The sequence below is a fragment of the Symphalangus syndactylus genome, chromosome 19 (assembly GCF_028878055.3).
Source record: "Symphalangus syndactylus isolate Jambi chromosome 19, NHGRI_mSymSyn1-v2.1_pri, whole genome shotgun sequence".
Taxonomy (NCBI): domain Eukaryota; kingdom Metazoa; phylum Chordata; class Mammalia; order Primates; family Hylobatidae; genus Symphalangus; species Symphalangus syndactylus.
The window spans coordinates 71,264,902-71,284,165 of record NC_072434.2 but is presented as its reverse complement, the minus strand read 5'-3'; the positions used below and the strand labels follow the sequence as shown (position 1 = coordinate 71,284,165).

The following is a 19,264-nucleotide window of genomic DNA, read 5'->3' as shown; positions in this document are numbered from 1 at the left end:
CTCCTGACCTTGTGATCCGCCTGCCTTGGCCTCCCAAAATTCTGGGATTGAGCTTTTTTTTTAAAAGCCCCATTGAGGGTAGGAGGGTAATTAGGTTCAATTCTTCCATTTATAATTTTTAAAAATTAGTTTTCAACAGTGTGTGATTCTCAGGAATTCTTGGCTAGAAGATCTCTTGATTTCAGATTTAGCATGAGCCTTTTCCTGATTGAGCAGCAGGTTGCTTTGCTCACTTAACAGTATTGTTACATAAACAAGCAAGAGATCTGTGTGCTACAAGCAAAGTCAAAATTTCCATCTGAATTTCGGCTAATCATGATATAAGGACCAATTCAGGCTTTGGATGTTTCAATCTCCTGAGCCATGCAGCTGTGTTTTCCCTCCTTCTCTAAATGCTGTAGTTTAAGATTTAGAGAATTATGTAAAACACACTGGCAGTGCCAGGGCTTAAAAGGGGTAGGATCCCCTGCCCAGTAATATTGGCTGATGTTCTTTCTCCCTTTTTTGCTGATAGCAGGGGAGAAAGCTTCTTGAAAATGATCCAGTCTACAGGAGACAGTCTACAAGGGTCTACAGGAGCAAGAGGGGTTTCAGACATTACCCAAGCCTTCTTAGTTCCAGGACTATGCTTTTTCTTAAAATAATTCTGAGAATTAAGTGCAAAAATATGCGAATGTCACATGTGCCGTATGCATTTATAAATAAATGTGACATGTAAAGGTGTATTTATATATCTACCAATTGCACTGCAAAACCATCCCCAGCTCATAGACCAACCAGTCTTCCAAAATACTACTGTGATGCACTTAAAATCTGCAACTCTGCAGGAAGGTGACCTCAATGTACCTTCTTTCAATTTGCAGAATTGTGTACAAGAACACAAACCGTTTATATAGGATTGTAGCCTTTTTTAAATGCTAAAAAGGTCCCCATGATTTGCTTTAAGACATACACTCAAAACTTTATTAAAAACATTTTTCAAAAATAGTTTCATAAAGCTAGACACATCAGCAAGCCTCGATTGAGGGGTGGAAAATGAATTGTATATCTTTAAACCGCAGAAGTTAAGCCTTTTTTTTGTTGTTAGCTAACAATGGAAACTTTTTTTTTAAGTGTTTCCCTCCCTCGTCTTGCCAAGCAATAGAAAAAAAAAAAAGAAGAAAAGAAAAACTTGTTCCGCTGAGTTCAACCCCAGACAGGCTCACAACTTCCTTCCTGCTTTCCTCCCCCAAGCCTCCGCCTTTCTCCCTCCTCCCTCCTCCACCCCCCCAACTTTTCTTTCTTTTTTTTTTTTAATCGTACACTGAACAAACACTGAAGTAGCCCGGAGCAGACACTGACAGGGGCAGTATCTCCACGGCCGAAAAGGGCGTGCAGGGCCGGCTTTGCGTCGCCACTGCCGGGAACGCCGGGCCCCTGAACCGAAGAGCTTTCCCTCTCTCTTTCGCACTCCTCTTTTTTGTCTTCCATAGCTTGTGAGAAAATAATTTCTGAGCATTTTTACCTTTAAAGCCATCTCGTCCCTACGAGGTCTGCGCCTCTGGGCACGTAGTCTACACAGGACCTGAGAATCTGATAACTGCAGGTAAGTTTGGCGGCCTTTTAATGGCTCTCGCCTCTGAACAACCCTCTTTTCCCTCACTTTCTGCTCTGGAGCGAATCTCGGCGTTCCTGGCTCCAAAACAGGGCAAAGGGGTGGGCTGGGGAGGGGGGAAGGGGGCTTGACTTTGGAGGGTGACGTGGAGTGGCGGTGGGGAGAAAATAGGGAGAGACGAGGTCCCCGAATTTCTCCTACCCGCCTTCCGGGCCGCTCACTCCGCGCCGCCTCCCCCAGCGCGCTCCAGGAGTCCCCAGGCTGGGGTCTCGGGGCGGCGCTGCTGGCGCCGGGCGAGGCTGCCCGGGATGCGGAGAAGCCCTGCGCTCCGCGGCGCTGCCCTGGGGTGTTAGAGCGCTGGCTCCAGGGAGGTTTGCAGAGCCAGAGGCTCTGTGCACCTAGGGCTGCTGCCCGGCTGCAGCCATGCACGCCCCAAGTTCCTCCGAGTGGGCGCGGGTCCGGGAGCCCGCAGGGGCAGCCGCGTCCTCGGCAACAGGGCGCTCCGAGAGCGGACTCGCTCCGCGCGCGTGCGCGCGTATACACACACGCGTGCACACACACACGCTCACAGACACCCCTCCATAGGGAACGACGGCAGGGGGGTAGCAAGTACTGGTTCCGGTAAAGAGAATGTGTAGAACCTCGGTGCGCCCACACTCACAAAACACTTGTCTAGGGATAGACGACAAGGCCAGCGCTGAAAAATGCTTCGGCTGCGGCCCCGCCGCCCGCCCAGGCCTTCGTAGGCCGAGAGACAGCCCCAAGGCTAGGGTCAGGAAGGTAAACGGCGGGCACGCGGGCGCCCTCCCAGATCCGGGCGCTGGCAACGGCTGGGGGAAGGCAGGTCCCGCTCAGGTTCCCTCCGAGCCGGTCGGTCTCTGATGCCCCGAGAGGGTGGAGCAGGGAGACCCTGAAGCCCAGGGCGAGGGCTGCCGGGTTTCCCTGGATAGCCAATGTTTGCTCAGGCTGGGGAGACCCGGAGACGGTGGCTGGGGTGTCAGCTCGGGAGAGCTGAGTCAGCCGCGCCCCGCACACAGCACTTAGGAGCCAAGGACTTGGACTTCGCTTCTCGCCAGTCCGCGAGACGAGTGTTAGGATTGGGATTTGAAGGGACCTCACAAAGCGCATCGCAGCCTGGGGCGGGGTGGGGGGCGGGGAAGCACACCCGTAACCGCGCTGGCGACCGAGGCAGCCGGGGCATGCCCTCGCCGAGCCTCGTCGTCCCCATAGGTGAGATGTCCGGTGGCGCTGGGTCCCGGATAGATTGTGTTCCCGGGGCTCCCTCTGGGTTTTGCAGGCGACCCCCAACCACCCCGCGCCCTCCAGGGTCCTGACTTTTCTCCTTGTATCTCCACAGCCGCACGGTTGTTTATGGAGCTTTGGGCGGGGGCTGAGCCCGCGGTCGTGCCCCCAGCCCGCCGCCCAGGCCATGCTGCCCCATCTGCGCGCGGACCCGCGGCTGCCGGGCCTCCGGGGCTGAGCCGGGAGCGCCGGGAGGAGGAGGCGCCGGCGGCAGAGCAGGAGCGGGAGCCGCGGCGGCGGGCAGCGCGGGACCCAGTACTATGGCTATGTACTGCTATGCGCTCAACAGCCTGGTGATCATGAATAGCGCCAACGAGATGAAGAGCGGCGGCGGCCCGGGGCCCAGTGGCAGCGAGACGCCCTCGCCCCCGGGGAGGGCCGTGCTGAGCCCCGGCAGCGTTTTCAGCCCCGGGAGAGGCGCCTCTTTCCTCTTCCCCCTAGCCGAGTCGCTGTCGCCCGAGGAGCCCCGGAGCCCCGGGGGCTGGCGGAGCGGCCGGCGCAGGCTGAATAGTAGCAGCGGCAGTGGCAGTGGCAGCGGCAGCAGCGGCAGCAGCGTGAGCAGCCCAAGTTGGGCTGGTCGCCTGCGAGGGGACGGGCAGCAGGTGGTGGCAGCCGGTACCCTCTCCCCGCCGGGGCCGGAGGAGGCCAAGAGGAAGCTGCGGATCCTGCAGCGCGAGTTGCAGAACGTGCAGGTGAACCAGAAAGTGGGCATGTTTGAGGCGCACATCCAGGCACAGAGCTCCGCCATTCAAGCGCCCCGCAGCCCGCGTTTGGGCAGGGCTCGCTCTCCCTCCCCGTGCCCCTTCCGCAGCAGCAGTCAGCCCCCTGGAAGGGTCCTGGTTCAGGGCGCCCGGAGCGAGGAACGGAGGACAAAGTCCTGGGGGGAGCAATGTCCAGAGACTTCAGGAACCGACTCCGGGAGGAAAGGAGGGTCCAGCCTATGCCCCTCGCAGGTGAAGGAAGGAATGCCACCTCTTCCCGGCCGGGCTGCCCCTACAGGCTCAGAGGCCCAGGGTCCATCCGCTTTTGTAAGGATGGAGAAGGGTATCCCTGCCAGTCCCCGCTGTGGCTCACCCACAGCTATGGAAATTGACAAAAGGGGCTTTCCTACCCCGGGAACTCGGAGCCGCCTAGCTCCCTCATCGGGGCTGGTCGGAGCTAACTTAACGATGGCCACAGAAGTGGCAGCGAGAGCTACATCCACTGGGCCACACCGTCCACAGGATCTTGCCCTCACTGAGCTGTCTGGGAGAGCCCGTGAGCTTGAGGACCCGCAGTCCCCAGAGGCCCTGGTGGAGAGGCAGGGGCAGTTTCTGGGCAGTGAGACAAGCCCAGCCCCAGAAAGGGGCGGCCCCCGCGATGGAGAACCCCCTGGGAAGATGGGGAAAGGAAATCTGCCCTGTGGCATGCCGGGCTCTGGGGCGCCTGAAGTGGGCAAAAGTCCAGAGGAGACGACTGTGAGCGTGCAAAGCGACGAGTCCTCTGATGCCCTGAGCTGGTCCAGGCTGCCCAGAGCCCTGGCCTCCGTAGGCCCTGAGGAGGCCCGAAGTGGGGCCCCCGTGGGCGGGGGGCTTTGGCAGCTCTCCGACAGACTGGAGGGAGGGTCCCCAACGCTGGGCTTGCTTGGGGGCAGCCCCTCAGCACAGCCGGGGACCGGGAATGTGGAGGCGGGAATTCCTTCTGGCAGAATGCTGGAGCCTTTGCCCTGTTGGGACGCTGCGAAAGATCTGAAAGAACCTCAGTGCCCTCCTGGGGACAGGGTGGGTGTGCAGCCTGGGAGCTCCAGGATTTGGCAGGGCACCATGGAGGAAGCCGGTTTGGCTTGGACGCGTGGCACAGGGGTGCAGTCAGAGGGGACTTGGGAAAGCCAGCGGCAGGACAGTGATGCCCACCCAAGTCCTGAGCTGCTACCCCAAGATCAGGACAAGCCTTTCCTGAGGGAGGTCTGCAGCCCCAGCAACATACCTGCCGTCATCATTACAGACATGGGCACCCAGGAGGATGGGGCCTTGGAGGAGACGCAGGGAAGCCCTCGGGGCAACCTGCCCCTGAGGAAACTGTCCTCTTCCTCGGCCTCCTCCACGGGCTTCTCCTCATCCTACGAAGACTCAGAGGAGGACATCTCCAGTGACCCTGAGCGCACCCTGGACCCCAACTCAGCCTTCCTGCATACCCTGGACCAGCAGAAACCTAGAGTGGTAAGTCTTGCTCTGAGATTTGCCCAGAACTCATGCTGATTTCAGCAGACTTTTGATGCCCTATGCATCCCTTTTTCTTACTTTCTAGAGTCATGAAAACTCAGACCAGGGCCCTGGGACAGTCACAGTGAATAATTCTGTCCAGGTGTGTTTGCTGATGTGGAAGCAGAGGCACTGACCATGCACTTTAGCTTGGACAGTGAATCTGAGTCTTTCTACTATTTCCATGCACATCTTAAAAAAGTTTTAAAAGTATTTCATGTAGGTCACCACGCTTCTTGGGAAAATAATATTCATAAACGTCACCAAAAACTTCTGGACTAATCCCCAAAGATAGTGAACTGAGCTGCTGAGTGTAGTTTTTGTCTGATCAGGTGAAACACTTAACTCTGTGTTTCATTCGAGCCAAAGAAAATTGACAAGGATATCATCAAATTAAGTTAGCCTCTACTAATAAGCCAGGAAAATGAGTGATGTGAGTCTATGACAGGACCCTGAAACCTGTAGATGTGGTTGTGGCCAGTCAACTGGGTGAGGAATCACTGAGCCTCAGTAAGTTAAGCCAGGCCATTGCAATGTTTGTGTGGTCAGTGTAACCAAGGTGCAGTTTGATGCATGAATTAAATGAAAACCATAGTTTGAGCTAAGCAGATGGTTTCTTCAGTATCATAGGCACCTGGGTGTTATCTCCGGAGTAGGTACCTCCTGATGGATGTACATGTCAGTTGGTACAGGTTGACATTTCAGGTATGTTTTCACATGCCTCTGGTTTGGGTCATCACACTGACATCTTGTTCTAGTTATGGCAGTAGACAGGAGTTTATTTCTATTACATGGTTAAGCGAACTTGTAGGCTGCTTTTACTCTTAGGAGGATCAGAGTATCTTACAGAAGACATAGGAGTTGAAGCTAGCACTTCTGAAAAGGTCTGGGCTTTCTCTTAGCTTTTCCAGAGAGCATGTGGAATTTCCTAGTTCAGCGTGCCAGGGGTGGTTATGCTATATTGGGGGAAAGTCTGCATTTTATTATAGTAGGTAGCCTTCTGATTTCATCTTGAATATCAAATACTCTTCACTGTACCTCAGTAACTTTCTCCACCACGACTGCAGCTTTATGTTTCTACTCTGCATTCCTCACTTAAGGTATTTTGGACCACAAAACATACTCCTCTCTCATTCCCTATTCACAAATCACAGTCTGGATTTTTGAAGACCAGGCATTCCTTTTCATGAAACTCTGCTTTTTTCTGATGATCTGGAGGCAAATGTATATGCAAAATCGCCCCAATCAGCCTGGCATTTTGTGGCTAGGACAGGGCCCCTGGGCATTATGCACCTGCTGTCAGGCATAGGCACACCACCTTTAGAGGGGGAAACGGTCCACCTGGAAGGGGATGGTGGTCAAGGGCAGGTGGGAAGTACTGCTTTCTGAAGGCATGGCCCAGATTTCTCTATCTTTCTGCCCAGCAGTTAGAGGCCTACTGAATAAGAGATGGTCCCCCGTCCCATCCCTCCCAGTTGCTTTTGAACTCCTGAAGCATAGCTGGAACAGCCAAAATCACTTTAACTTGTTCCCTGACTGTCCATTCACCCTTTCTAGTGGTAGATTAGCAACTTCTATTGGCTGGTTGTCAAAACAGTTTGTGTCCCGATGTTTGAAAAGGGCTCTTGTCTAGAAGAGAATTAATGGGGGGATCAATAACGACAGGTGACTTTTTTTTCATTTGCCAGAAGGATGCCATTTGAGAAACCAGAGGGTTAAGTGGTGTTTTTAAGTTAGTGGACATATCCAGAGGTAGAAATGAGGCCAGCCTGTTGTCCAGTCTACCTCCCACCTTTAAACAGGTTTTCAGACACCTGCAGAGCAGAGCCAGGGAAAAATCCCCTGCCGGCTTTGCTCTCTGAATCACATGAGACTGGTGGGAAGTGGGGTGTGTGTGTGTGTGTGTGTGTGTGTAGGGGGGTAAGGGTGGGTAACCCACTGGAAATTATGGGATCCTAGGGACTTTTGAGCTTTGGTTGAGTGCTTGCATGATAAGCAAAGTTTTCTTCTTGTACAGATTTTTACTCTGGAGCCTTATCTGTGACACCCAAACATCAGCTCATTGGGTCAAAAATCACTTGATTACCTGTGATAGATATTTTGTCTACAGAAGGCCAGACATCTTGATGGAGTGAGTCTTTTGGCTGGGCCTTTCTGTGTTTAATAGATAAAAGCCACACCAGTTCTGTCTGAGGTTCTACCAAACTGATGTAGCATTCTCTTTTCTGGACTTTGCTGTGTCTGTCCAGCTACTGCGCAACGCTATAGCTGCACACTCTCATGCTTGCTCACGCTTGCTTACACTCACCCTCACACATGCTCCACTCACCCTCCTATGCTCACACAGGTCTGAAATGGCATGTTCAGCGTTCCAGTCACATAACCAACCCCTGGCCCTCAGACCCACACTAGACACTGAGATTTTTTCTGTGCTGCCCTACCTTCCCACAGAGTTAAGCCTTTTGGGCCTCCTGTGTCACGTTCTTCATCCTTGCTGAGGAATGAGTGTGTATGATTTGGTGTGCAGGCAGGGGGTGACAGTATATCTGCTTAGTAGGGATCAGACACTTGAAATTTGCTCAGAAATAGTTGCATTACACACCCAGCGTGCAATGGCTGAAATTCAGGCACATTCATGCTTACTGTTCTCCGACATCTGAACAAAATCAAATTGCACTGAGCAAGGATGGTGCTCAATCTTTTGTTCTTTCTGACAACTAAAAATTAACCAGCGGTTGTTTACTTCCCTATATAATTCTGTTTAAGAGAATCTGGACCATTGAGACACCAGGCTTAAAATGTTGCATTAAGATATAAAAGTACCTTACTTTAAAAATAGATTTTTATTGATTTATTTTAAAATTGTTCTGTCAATTATATGTACAAACAAACAAACAAAAAAGAAGGCTGGGCACGGTGGCTCATGCCTGTAATCCCAGCACTTTGGGAGGCCAAAGTGGGTGGATCACTTGAGGTCAGGAGTTCGAGACCAGCCTGGCCAACATGGTGAAACCCTGTCTCTACTAAAAATACAAAAATTAGCTGGTGTGTGGCGTGGTCGTGGGCGCCTGTAATCCCAGCTACTTGGAAGGCTGAGGCAGGAGAATCGCTTGAACCCTGGAGGTAGAGGTTGCAATGAGGCGAGATTGTACCACTGCACTGCAGCCTGGGCGACAGAGTGAGACTCCGTTTCAAAAGAAAACAAAAAACAAAAATCAAAAACAAAAAACACTGGCCTAATTACCTGGGGAATGTATAAAGAAGTGTAATACAAAACCCTTGGCTTCATGGTGCTTACTGTTTTTTAAAGGCCATTGGAATTTTGTTTCCTTAGCCTTTTTTTTTTTGACGTTGACTAGTTTTTTTTTTTTTTTTTTTTTCTGAGTGAAAAACGAACTCATACACATAGTAAAAAGTCCAAACAGTTTAACATGGTTTTATGTGGTTTTGAAAAGTGTGTAAAAATTTTAGTTCGGGGTAAACCAAACTAAAATTTAAAAGCCTTGAGGGGCACTTTAAAAAATGCATCTGTTGGTGAATACTTTTTAAGTGGAAAATTCTTTTCTAGATGAGAATGTTGAAAGCTCAGATTTATGGGGTTATGAGCTCAGGTTGCATATGCTGTTTTCTGAAGATGGGGTACCCTTCTTCTCTCAGGTACATGGAGAGGATCTTTCTGGCAAGGGCTCAGCAGCTTTGAGATCTGGGAGGACCCCGAGTCATTTATGTTGGGTTCCGGGTATGACTCTGATCTGTTTGGGGATAAGGAAATAAACACTCAGAAAGTCAAAGGGAACCAAGGACACACTCATGGGCTCTGCTTCTCTAGCTTAGTTTTCTCCTCTGAAAATGTGGGTATTGTATGGGAATGATCTCATGGGGTCATCTAGCTCTGTCTGTGACTGTGTAATTGAAGACATCTGATTTAAAACCTAGTGTTTGTATTAGGGTATCAGAAAATGCGACAAGACTTCTTAGGTGTGGGTTTCTGGCACTGAGGCCAAAACTGGGCACTTTTACTTTTGTGATTTTGCTTGAGACCAATTGATTGATCTGCCTATCTTCTATCTCTTTGCCATAAGAAAGGCTGTTTGTAATTTCACACTGAAAAAGTATCATCAAAATAAATCATCAGTACAATACCTAAGATTACCATTAATAATTAGTCTGGTGGTAGAGACAGCTAGTAGGATGCCAGAACATTAACCTGAACAGTAAAAGATTCATTCTGTTTAAAAACAAAAAGCAGGGCATTGTCCCCCCTCAGATACTGAAGTCTAGAAACTGAGGCCTTGCCCACCCAGAGCCAAAACATCACTTCAAAGACCTTGTCTTATCAAAGATAAAAGTATTCAGCCAGCTTAAAACCTTTTCAAGTAAAGGTGAGGTATACAGACAAAGAGAGATTGATTCTAAGCATTGCTACTTATCATGCAAATGCTTAGACTTTGCAAAACATACAGCTCAAGACTTACCCGCCTTTAGGTACTACAAGAAAACATTAAACCAGTCAGTTGGTGTTTTTAGAGAAATATATTTCAGGTGTTACATAAGTCATTTTCAGAATTTTTGTTTTTAAGTGCTGAATTGCTACAGAGTCACTTTTCTGATTTTGTTGGCACATACCTATTAAATGCAGTTCCAGATTAGATTAGTACTGGCTAGTTTATATTCCTAGGAGTATTGATAACATTGTTTAGGCTTATTTTATTTTGTCAGGTTTCAGTTTAGTTATCTAAAGGTAGAATTTTAAGGTATTTAATGGAAAGAATTTTATATCTTGGTGGAAACTACAGACTTTGGATAATCAGGAGGTGATTCAGAATTAACTTGGGAACTCTTCTAAAGTGTGTTGTGATCGCAGCATCAGTGTAGAGGGTTCTGTGGATTTTGGTGGGAGAGGAGACCTTGGGATCATAGGTTTATGCACGTGGTACTCTCAACTCCATGACAAGAAGGCCTTGCCGTGATTTTTTTTTTCCTCACTGGCTAGAATTGGCATTGTGAAAGATGTATTTTTCAGCCCTCAGGAGAGCTCATTGTTAACAAAAGTCACACCAAACCCAACTATGAACTCTTTGGTAATTTGAAAAGTGGAGTGGCAGCTGCCTGCTTGGGATTTTGTATTACCAGTTCTAAGATGGTTGCCCTTCCTGTGTTAACTTACCAAACCAAGTGACGAATGTGCTACAGGCAGTCCCAAACAACATGGAGCAGAAACAATCAGCATCTCCTTCAGACCCATGGGTCCGGTCCGTCTGACTGTGGAGGGCTACCTTGGTGATCTGGAAGAATCTTCTGACCTGGTCCCTTGACCTTGTAGTCAAATTTGACTTGCTAAAATTCTGCCAGACAGCTCTTCATTTTCTCACTGGGCCCCCTTCATTCACCCCAACTTCCTGGTGAAGACAGCAGCCCTGATCCATTTTTCCAGGAGTAAACTATTATCTTAAATACAGTTCAAGTCTCCTTGTTTGAAAGACACCGTAAATATATATGATCTCATTAGGAAGTTAGGCCTCTGTGCTTGCTATTAAAAAATAACAAAAACTAGGCTGGGTGTGGTGTCTCACGCCTGTAATCCCAGCACTTTGGGAGGCTGAGGTGGATGGATCACCTGAGGTCAGGAGTTCAAAACCAGCCTAGCCAACATGGTGAAACCTCGTCTACTAAAAATACTAAATCTACTAAAAATACAAAAATTAGCCAGGCGTGGTGGCACGCACCTGTAATCCCAGCTACTCAGGAGGCTGAGACAGGAGAACCACTTGAACCCAAGAGTTAGAGGTTGCAGTGAGCTGAGATTGCGCCATTGCACCCCAGCCTGGGTGACAGAGCAAGACTCTGTCTCAAAAAAACAAAAACAAAAACAAAACAAAAACTTTTTGATAGCTTCCATAATTAACAGTATCGAAATCTGGGTCTGGGACAGGCTTTAGAGCTCATTTCCTTTTTTTTTTTTTGAGATCTAGTCTCGCTGTGTCGCCAGGCTGGAGTGCAGTGGCGTGATGTTGGCTCACTGCAACCTCTGCCTCCCGGATTCAAGCAATTCTCCTGCCTCAGCCTCCCAAGTAGCTGGGACTACAGGCGCATGCCACCATGCCCGGCTAATTTTTGTATTTTTAGTAGAACTGGGTTTTCACCATGTTGGCCAGGATGGTCTCGATCTCTTGACCTTGTGATACTCCCACCTCGGCCTCCCAAAGTCCTGGGATTACAGGTGTGAGCCACCGCGCCCGGCCTCATTTCCTTTAATATCCACATTTTACAGAGGAGGAAAGCAAGGGTGGAAAATAATCAATACCATTACAGGACCCATGGTTACACCCTTCTTTTCAACTAACAAACTTCCTCAGTGGATAAGCTCCTTACTCGCCTTTGCAGATCCACCTCAGCTTTGAACACAGTACATGCTTTTAAAGCATTTGTTAAAGGAATGGGTGAATGAATGAAGGAGAGAAAAAAAATCCCTGCTGCATTATCTACCCATAAAAGAAATATAGAACCATCTGGAGGGTGAAGAACAAAGAAAGGGAATCAAGCCCTGGGAATGCAAGTTTGTTGCTTATTCCTGTGACTGCTGCCACAGGGATAAGGGTGCTAGGCTTGGGTTTAGGAGACTTGGGTGAAATTCCAGTCTACACATGGTCAGCAAGCTCTCTGAAAAATGGGGAGAGTAAGTGTGACCTCATGGAGTGGTGAACGTTCAATTATGTCATGTTTATAAAAGTGCCTAGCACTGTACCTGGTACATAGTAGGGGTGTAGTAGTAGTGGTTTCCTTTTGTTCAGTTGCAGGGTTGGGGATTACTTTAAAGCATAGACTCAAAGCGATAGGAATGAATTGCTTGGTCAGCAGAAGTGCACACTGTACACTGGCCTCAAGGGACGAGGTCAACCACGACACATGTTTGCAAAGTGTTTGTGCAGGGAAGACCACTGTGATGTTTCTTACTTAAAGGCAGGGTCTTCCAGCTTTGTCTGATAAGGAATGACTTGTTACAATCATTTCACAGGCAAGCCAGCACTCAGGCTTTTGACTAACTTGTCTGGCGTGTTTCTCAACAATTCCATTAAGAATTCACTGTTAGAAATCTGATCTTTTCTCCTCTGTTGAGCTTTACTTGGGCATTTTATTGATTTGATATCACTTAATAGAAACCCATTCAACAAAAGGTATCTCTTCAGGCCACTAGTCCACTAGTCAATACAGCATTTTTTATTTCCTGAGATTTTTTTACTTCTATTTTGCCCCACATCAGCTGGTAAGTTTTATAAGTAAGCAAAAAGTAGGAGCTATAGACAATAAGGAAGCAGAATGAACCTCTGCAATTCATATTTATGTATGATTTCACTTGGAGTGGGAGGAGATGTTTTTTTTCCCCATCTTTGAATAAGTAGAAAAACATCTCACATAACCTGGAGTGATGGTGATGAATTTTCAGCTAAAGGGAATCCTTCCTCGTGAAGCTCACTGCTATCCTGTTAATCTAGCATTTTACTTTTGTGGTAAGATTCTGGGTGGAAAGGGAAAATGAAATGATACAGCATCTCAAACATAGGCATCAAGATTATTTCCGTTGACCTGGTGACCAAGATTAGGGTTTGCCTAACTCAGAGATGATAATATGTATTAATGATGCAGGGTAAGGACCGGCCCTTGGCCAAGGAGAACTCTTCTGAAGGGGTGGGCCATTTGCTCACATTTATAAAGTTGGTCTCAGGGCGTTGAGGGGTGGGGGTGCAAATGAGGTGCTTTTACCTCTGGCTTTTGGGGCAATGACAGCAGTTTTCTTTCTTGGCCCTTCTAAAGGGTTCTCTGCATTCTGTCCCCCTCCCTGCCCCCATCCCTTAAAGGAGAACGAATAAACTGATTTTACTGTTTTCCAAGAAGAAGCCATAACACATTTTATATTACCAGTGCTTAATATTTTCATGAACTACAGGGAGCGTTCAGCCTGCCGCGAGACGGATTTGGTTCCCTGGTGACTGGCCATCTACCCAGCTCAATCTGCAATCTCTCTTGGTATGCTGCCAAGTTGGTGGGACCTGGGCAATTACAAGGGAGGTCACTGCACCCCCAGGCAGTTCCCAGCAAGTGTTTTTTCCAATTTCACTGACATTCTTTCCGGGCTCAACTCAATTTGTTTTCATCTTCTCTATGGCAATTGATGACTGACTGTGTAATTCAGCAGGATCTCCTGTGAAGTGCTTCTTCCCCAGTTGAATAGGAGCTGGTGTTTGTCTAAGCCTCTGCTTATGCATGAGGTATAATGCTTTTTATATGTTATATAATGCTCTTACACGTTAGCTATCTGAATGATAGATTTAATAAAATACACCTCATAATCTTATGGGGAAAGGATGCCAGCTGGTATAGAGAGGAACTTGGGAATATCACTTCTGTAATCCTTATCTAACCTGAATCTGTTAGCAGGAAACTGAAAAGGCCTGTGTATGACAATGAGATAAACAATTTTAATCTCTTAACAATGTCAAGTGGAAAATCTAACTACCTGCCAGTAGCTTAAGAAATGGCTAAGAGATTTTGTTGGGCACAAATAATCCTGAGATCCAGATTGCTGAGCCAAGGGTAGTTGGTTGCTGTGTGTTACAATTGGGAAGTGAGAAGGTCACTGTTCGAGAAACTACTAAAAAAACCTTACAGATTAAACACTCTCCAGTGTAGGGGACATTTTGAATGTGTTATAATTGATATTTTAGTCTATATGCGGCTGCTGAACCCATTTTCTTTTACAAAAAAAAAAAAACTTTATTGAATTTGAGACAGAGTCTCACTCTGTCGCCCAGGCTGGAGTGCAGTTGTGTGATCACGGCTCACTGCAGCCTCGATCTCTCCAGCTCAAGAGATCCTCATACCTCAACCTCCCGAGTAGCTGGGACTACAGGCTCGTACCATCATGCCTGGCTGATTTTTTATTTTTTAGTAGAGACATCTCTTGCTATGTTGCCCAGGCTGGTCTCGAATTCCTGAGCTCAAGCGATCCTTCCACCTTGGCCTCCCAATCCGCCTTGGCCTCCCAAAGTGTTGGGATTACAGCTGGGAGCCACTGAGCCTGGCCTTCTCTTTTTCTTAACCTTTCTCCTTCATCATCATCATAGTCATCACAGCATTAAACACTCATTAATATTGACCATCTGGCTAATTGCAAGTAGTTGAGGAGACTCGAGGCCTCCTCTGAGAATGTTTTTTGTGCTTTACAAGTGAACGTGCTTGAAAGACTTGTGACTCTCAGATCCAGCACTTGACCTCATTGGGCCTCTTTGGACTTGGGTATCCTCAATCTGTAAAATGGGTATATTGATAGTCTTCCTACCTCATGCGGTCTTTGTGAGTCCAAATGAGACGTGTATACAGTCATTTGAGGAGAGTGGAGTATTTCCTGCCTAAATGAGTTTTTAATTATGAGTATGATGACTTTGCTTTTAAGTTTTTACAAAAAGAGGATGGACAAAGGCAAGCACTCACTCATGAAGAGTATTCTGACCTTGTTGCTTGAAGAGAAATTGCTAAGGACTATGTTAAAAACAATCTTTGCGTCCACAGCAGAGCCAGTTCTGAGGTGGACGGAGCAGTGAGGTCGGGTTGGGATGAGGAGACATTCTGGATAACGCCCCGGTTTCACTTCAGCCGCAGCATTGTCTCCTCTTGCCTGTGTGACCATCCTGGCCATTGTAGACTGTGGACGCAGCCTCCTCCGGCTGTGGTTTGCCCACTCGTCAGTGGGCATGCAGATGTAACAGACACCAGGAAAGGCTGCAGCGAGCAAGGAGGAGGCCCCAAAGCAGGGGTCTCCAAAGCAGGGGTCTCATGCTCCCTGAACAGGGCTGCCAGCTGCTGAATCATGACAGGGAGACTGCACTGCCTCTAGAGTTTGAGGTTACTTAATGGGTGCATGGACTTTTCCAGTACCATGTAGTGGTTTTCTCTTTTGTGTCATGGAAAGTGAAAGAGGGGAATTCAGCAAAGTCTTGAGCTTTTAATGCAGATATTACATTCAGCAGATATATACTGGGTGCCTCTTCTGTATGGCCAGGCCCTGGGCTAGGTCTGGCAACCACTGCCACCTTTCTCACGGAGCTGGATCTCCCTTCGGGTGGCTGCCCACTTTTAGAAGTGCACTTTGCACCCAGTGGCAGGCCAAATAGCAGGCATTTATTTAATACCTTTGTCTGCAGACAACTGTGCTGAAAAGAACGGCTTAACGGATGCTGCCCCTGTCCTTGGGGATCTGCCTTCTAAGACAAAGTTAATGCCAACAGACATATTGGAGATTTGTGAAACTGAAGAACAAGTTGTATGGCCATTGAGTAAGCATGTTCATTAAATATGAGTTAATAAATAATGGATTGGTACTGGCATGCACAGTGCAGAAAGCTTCAGTACATGTTGTGGAACAGGGAGTAAAGGAATTGGATTTGGGCAGCAGCCTTTAGGGAAGGAGTCTGGGGTAAAGGTCTTGAGGAGTTTGCTCCCTCTGTTAGAAGTGGTCGATCAAAGAGACTGTTCTGGATCCAGAGGCTCATGGAGGCTGGAATGAAAGAGGGCAACTCTGCCCCAGGACTTGATTCGGAGCGTTGGATTCTGCACAAGTTGATGCTTGGCAGATGCACGGTGCAGAGCCCAGTCAGCTGCACTGTTGCTGTGCTCTCGGGAGGACCCCGATTGACCAGAAGGACATGGTCAGGAGAGCTTGGCAGGGGTTTTTCTGCTTAGTACGCATTATGGAGCCTTAACTATGGAAGAGCCCCAGGGGGAGGGGAAGAACCCTGAGGTGGTAGTCCTGGGTTGAGTCTAAACTCTGTTACTTCCGATCTGCGTGACCCTACAGAAACCTTTCTGCCCCTCAGTTGCATCATCTGTGAAATGTGACTGATAATACCCACTTTAAGGCTGTGAGCCTTAAACAAGGTAATGTGGGAAATGCCTAGTACAGCGTCTGGACATACTAAATGCTCGATAGAATAGCATGGACCTCAGAGGCAGCTGTGGTGTCATTTGTTAGTATTTTATGCTGAACCTGCAACCTCCACCATTCTCTTTGATTGGGTGAGAGTGAATAAGGGTGTCTGAGGCAATATTGCCGACTTCTTCCCTTGGAAGAGGAGAAGTCATGGGGTCTGGGAGCTCTTTGACATTGAGGTTTGTAGGAAGTGTGTGCTGGAGGAGGCTTGCTCTGCTGAGCACAGAAGCAAGATGGTCTGCTGGGGAGTGTGGAGCCCGAGCCAGCCAGACCTGAACCCACACCCTCACTCAGTCCTAGACCTTGGTGTGGGCCGAACATCTCTGAGCCTCAGTTTCCTTATCTCTAACATGAGGATAATGAGCCTCTCTCAGGGGCTGCTGTGAAGATGAAAGGAGATAATGCGGCTCAAGTACCGGATGCAGAACAGGGGTGGAATAGAGGACACCCCTCCACCAGTTGTGAAGAGCGTTTTTAAGTGGATGCCCTAATCGCCTTCACCAATTGGCTCGAGTCACGTCGTCCCAAGTACAGCTAATTGTGAAAGATGACAAAACAGGCAGCAGGGTTTATTTTTCCAAGGAGGTTCTTCAGTTGCAGGAGAGGCCTCACTTTGTTACTAGGGGTTGGAACTTGAAGTTTAAAAAAACAATCCCCTGTATTCGGCTGCTGGCAAGAGGTGTCAGGTTACACACCCTGGGGACCAGCCTCTTTTTATTCTGTTTTGTAGGTGGAAACTGGCTGAGGTAATCCAGATACAAAACGCCCAGCATTTGGGGTGTGAAAGCCTCTGTCCCTTCCCTCCCTTCCCCTTGTTCCTCTGCTTTCTTGGTGCATCTTTTAGAGTCACTGTAGCTCATAAGAGAGCCAATGAAATACACACACACACACACACACGTGTGTGTATAACAACACTACTTTGTATCGCTGTGGCTTTTCTTACCAAGGAGGTCTCTGGACGTGTGTGATTTAATTAGTCTTCATCTCTTCTCTGTGCCGCATCTGATGCCAGTCCAGGCACGTGCTTATTAACACAGGCTCTTTCTGAGATTAAGGAGATATTTTATTTTACTGCACACCCAATGAGGCCTGTCACGCGTCCATTCACAGGGACTCAGGTCCAGGTGGCTCTGGGGTCTCTGAAGCACACTGTGCATGACCCTGGCCTCCTCTTGAAGTGAGCCACAGAGAACCTACCCAGCACTTCCCAAGTCACAAGGCCATACTGTGCCCTTGTCATCTGGGCTGGGATGGTGGAGTGGAAGGAAAAGCCAGTCAGGTGACTGGACACAGCTGATGAACCCCGAGCACACCAGCTCACTTCCAAGTCCCAGGAGGGCCTACTGGAACCCATGCAGGATCCGGGCTGGTTGGCAACAGGTTCCATCTGAGCAGCACGGACTGGTGTCACCACAGCCCTGGGCATCCCGCCTGCCAAACCCTGGTCTCTACTCTGCTACACACTGGATGTGTGAAATGGAACTCTCTCCTTCCTTTCAGCTGTAATGGGCTGGGGGCAAGGTGGGCACGCGGCCTGCAGGGTTGACCCATGGGGGTTTGCATCTTTTCTGTCCAGGGTGATCTATTCAAGCCTTTTCTAGCCCCAGGACCCATTAGGTACCTGTACAGAGCTTCCAGGCTCTGAATGTGCAGTTTTGAGACGGTGTCCCTTTCTAGACATATGTGTCTCAGGCTCAGCCTGCCCTAACACCTCCCCAAGCCCCAGTTTCTTTCTGCCCTTTGCAGGATGAAGGGACTGATGTCTGGGAGGATTGAAACCACGAAAGGAGCTTGTTAGCATGTGGCAGTGTTGACCTCAGAGGTGGTCTGATGGCGAATGTGCTGGACAGTAACTCCCTTATTGCCCCAACCTGGAAATATACACAGAATGGTAATTAGTTTCGATCTCAGGGTAAAGCCATATGGAGCAGCGTCTGGGATGCTGTTTACCTTGCGGTATTACACTGTACATTAAAAATCAGCTGCTCTCTCCTGACAGCCGAGCCGTCTCCCGCCTCTGCAGACTGCTGGTGAACCCCGAGAAGCTGAATGGAGCCGTGCAGGTCCTGGGTCCTTCCTGGCATCCTGTCTTTGGCATTTTGAACTGGCCTAGATTTTCTGGTCTGTCACTATTGGCCTCAAATACCACATTCCCAGGGGAAGGCAGGAGAGTCTCCTAGGAGTTGGAGTGGCAAGGAGCCCCAAGGATCCATGTTGTGCTTGAAGGGCGAGTGCCCTGAATGTACCAGGTGGCAGGTTGCTAGGGACTGTGAGCCTGGCCTCTGACTGTAGTTTGGGAACACTGACTTTGCAAAGAAGATTTGAGCAACTTCAGAAAATAGTTTATGGCTGGGTACGGTGGCTCATGACTATAATCCCACTTTTGAGAGGCTGAGGTGGGTGGATTACTTGAGGTCAGGAGTTCGATTCCAGCCTGGCCAACATGGTGAGATCCCATATCTACTAAAAATACAAAATCAGTTGGGTGTGGTGGTGGGCGCCTGTAATCCCAGCTAATCCTGAGGCTGAGGCAGGAGAATCACTTGAACCCGGGAGGTGGAAGTTGCAATGAGCCCAGATCGTGCCACTGCACTCCTGCCTGGGCCACAAGAACAAAACTCCATCTCAAAAAAAAAAAAAAAAAAGAAAAGAAAAGAAAAGAAAAAAAGGCCAGGTGCGGTGGCTCACGCCTGTAATCCCAGCACTTTGGGAGGCCGAGGCAGGTGGATCACCTGAGGTCAGGAGTTCCAGACCAGCCTGACCAACATGGTGAAACCCCGTCTCTACTAAATACAAATATTAGCCAGGCGTGGTGGCGTATGCTTTTAATCTCAGCTACTTGGGAGGCCGAGGCAGGAGAATTGCTTGAACCTGGGAGGCGGAGGTTGCAGTGAGCTGAGATTGCACCACTGCACTCCAGCCTGGGCAACAAGAGCTAAACTCCGTCTCAAAAAAAAAAAAAAGAAAAGAAAATAGTTCAGTATGACCCCATGACCAGATATCATAAAAGGCAACATAAGTTCCCCATAAAGGTATTTAAAAGTCAGCTGCCCAAAGGATAGGATGGAGGAGTCCTGGCTCATCAATATTTCTTTTTTTTTTTTTAATTTCTTTTTTTTTTTTTTTTGAGACGGAGTTTTGCTG

At 48.6% G+C, this 19,264-nt stretch overlaps 1 protein-coding gene across 3 annotated transcripts in view; it reads left to right on the top strand.

The window, feature by feature from the left end:
• The first annotated feature begins 1,200 nt into the window (after window positions 1-1,200).
• Window positions 1,201-19,264, top strand: part of ITPKB (inositol-trisphosphate 3-kinase B) — a 128,705-nt gene continuing 110,641 nt past the window's right edge. Inside the window, exons 1-2 of one of the 3 annotated variants that reach the window (XM_063613361.1) lie at window positions 1,201-1,585; window positions 2,952-5,094. In XM_063613361.1, the coding sequence (XP_063469431.1) occupies window positions 3,157-5,094 (1,938 nt within the window). In that variant the 5' untranslated portion in view covers window positions 1,201-1,585; window positions 2,952-3,156. The remainder of the gene's footprint in view (window positions 1,586-2,951; window positions 5,095-19,264) is intronic. The other 2 variants (XM_063613360.1, XM_055233555.2) reach the window with 2 other exon arrangements.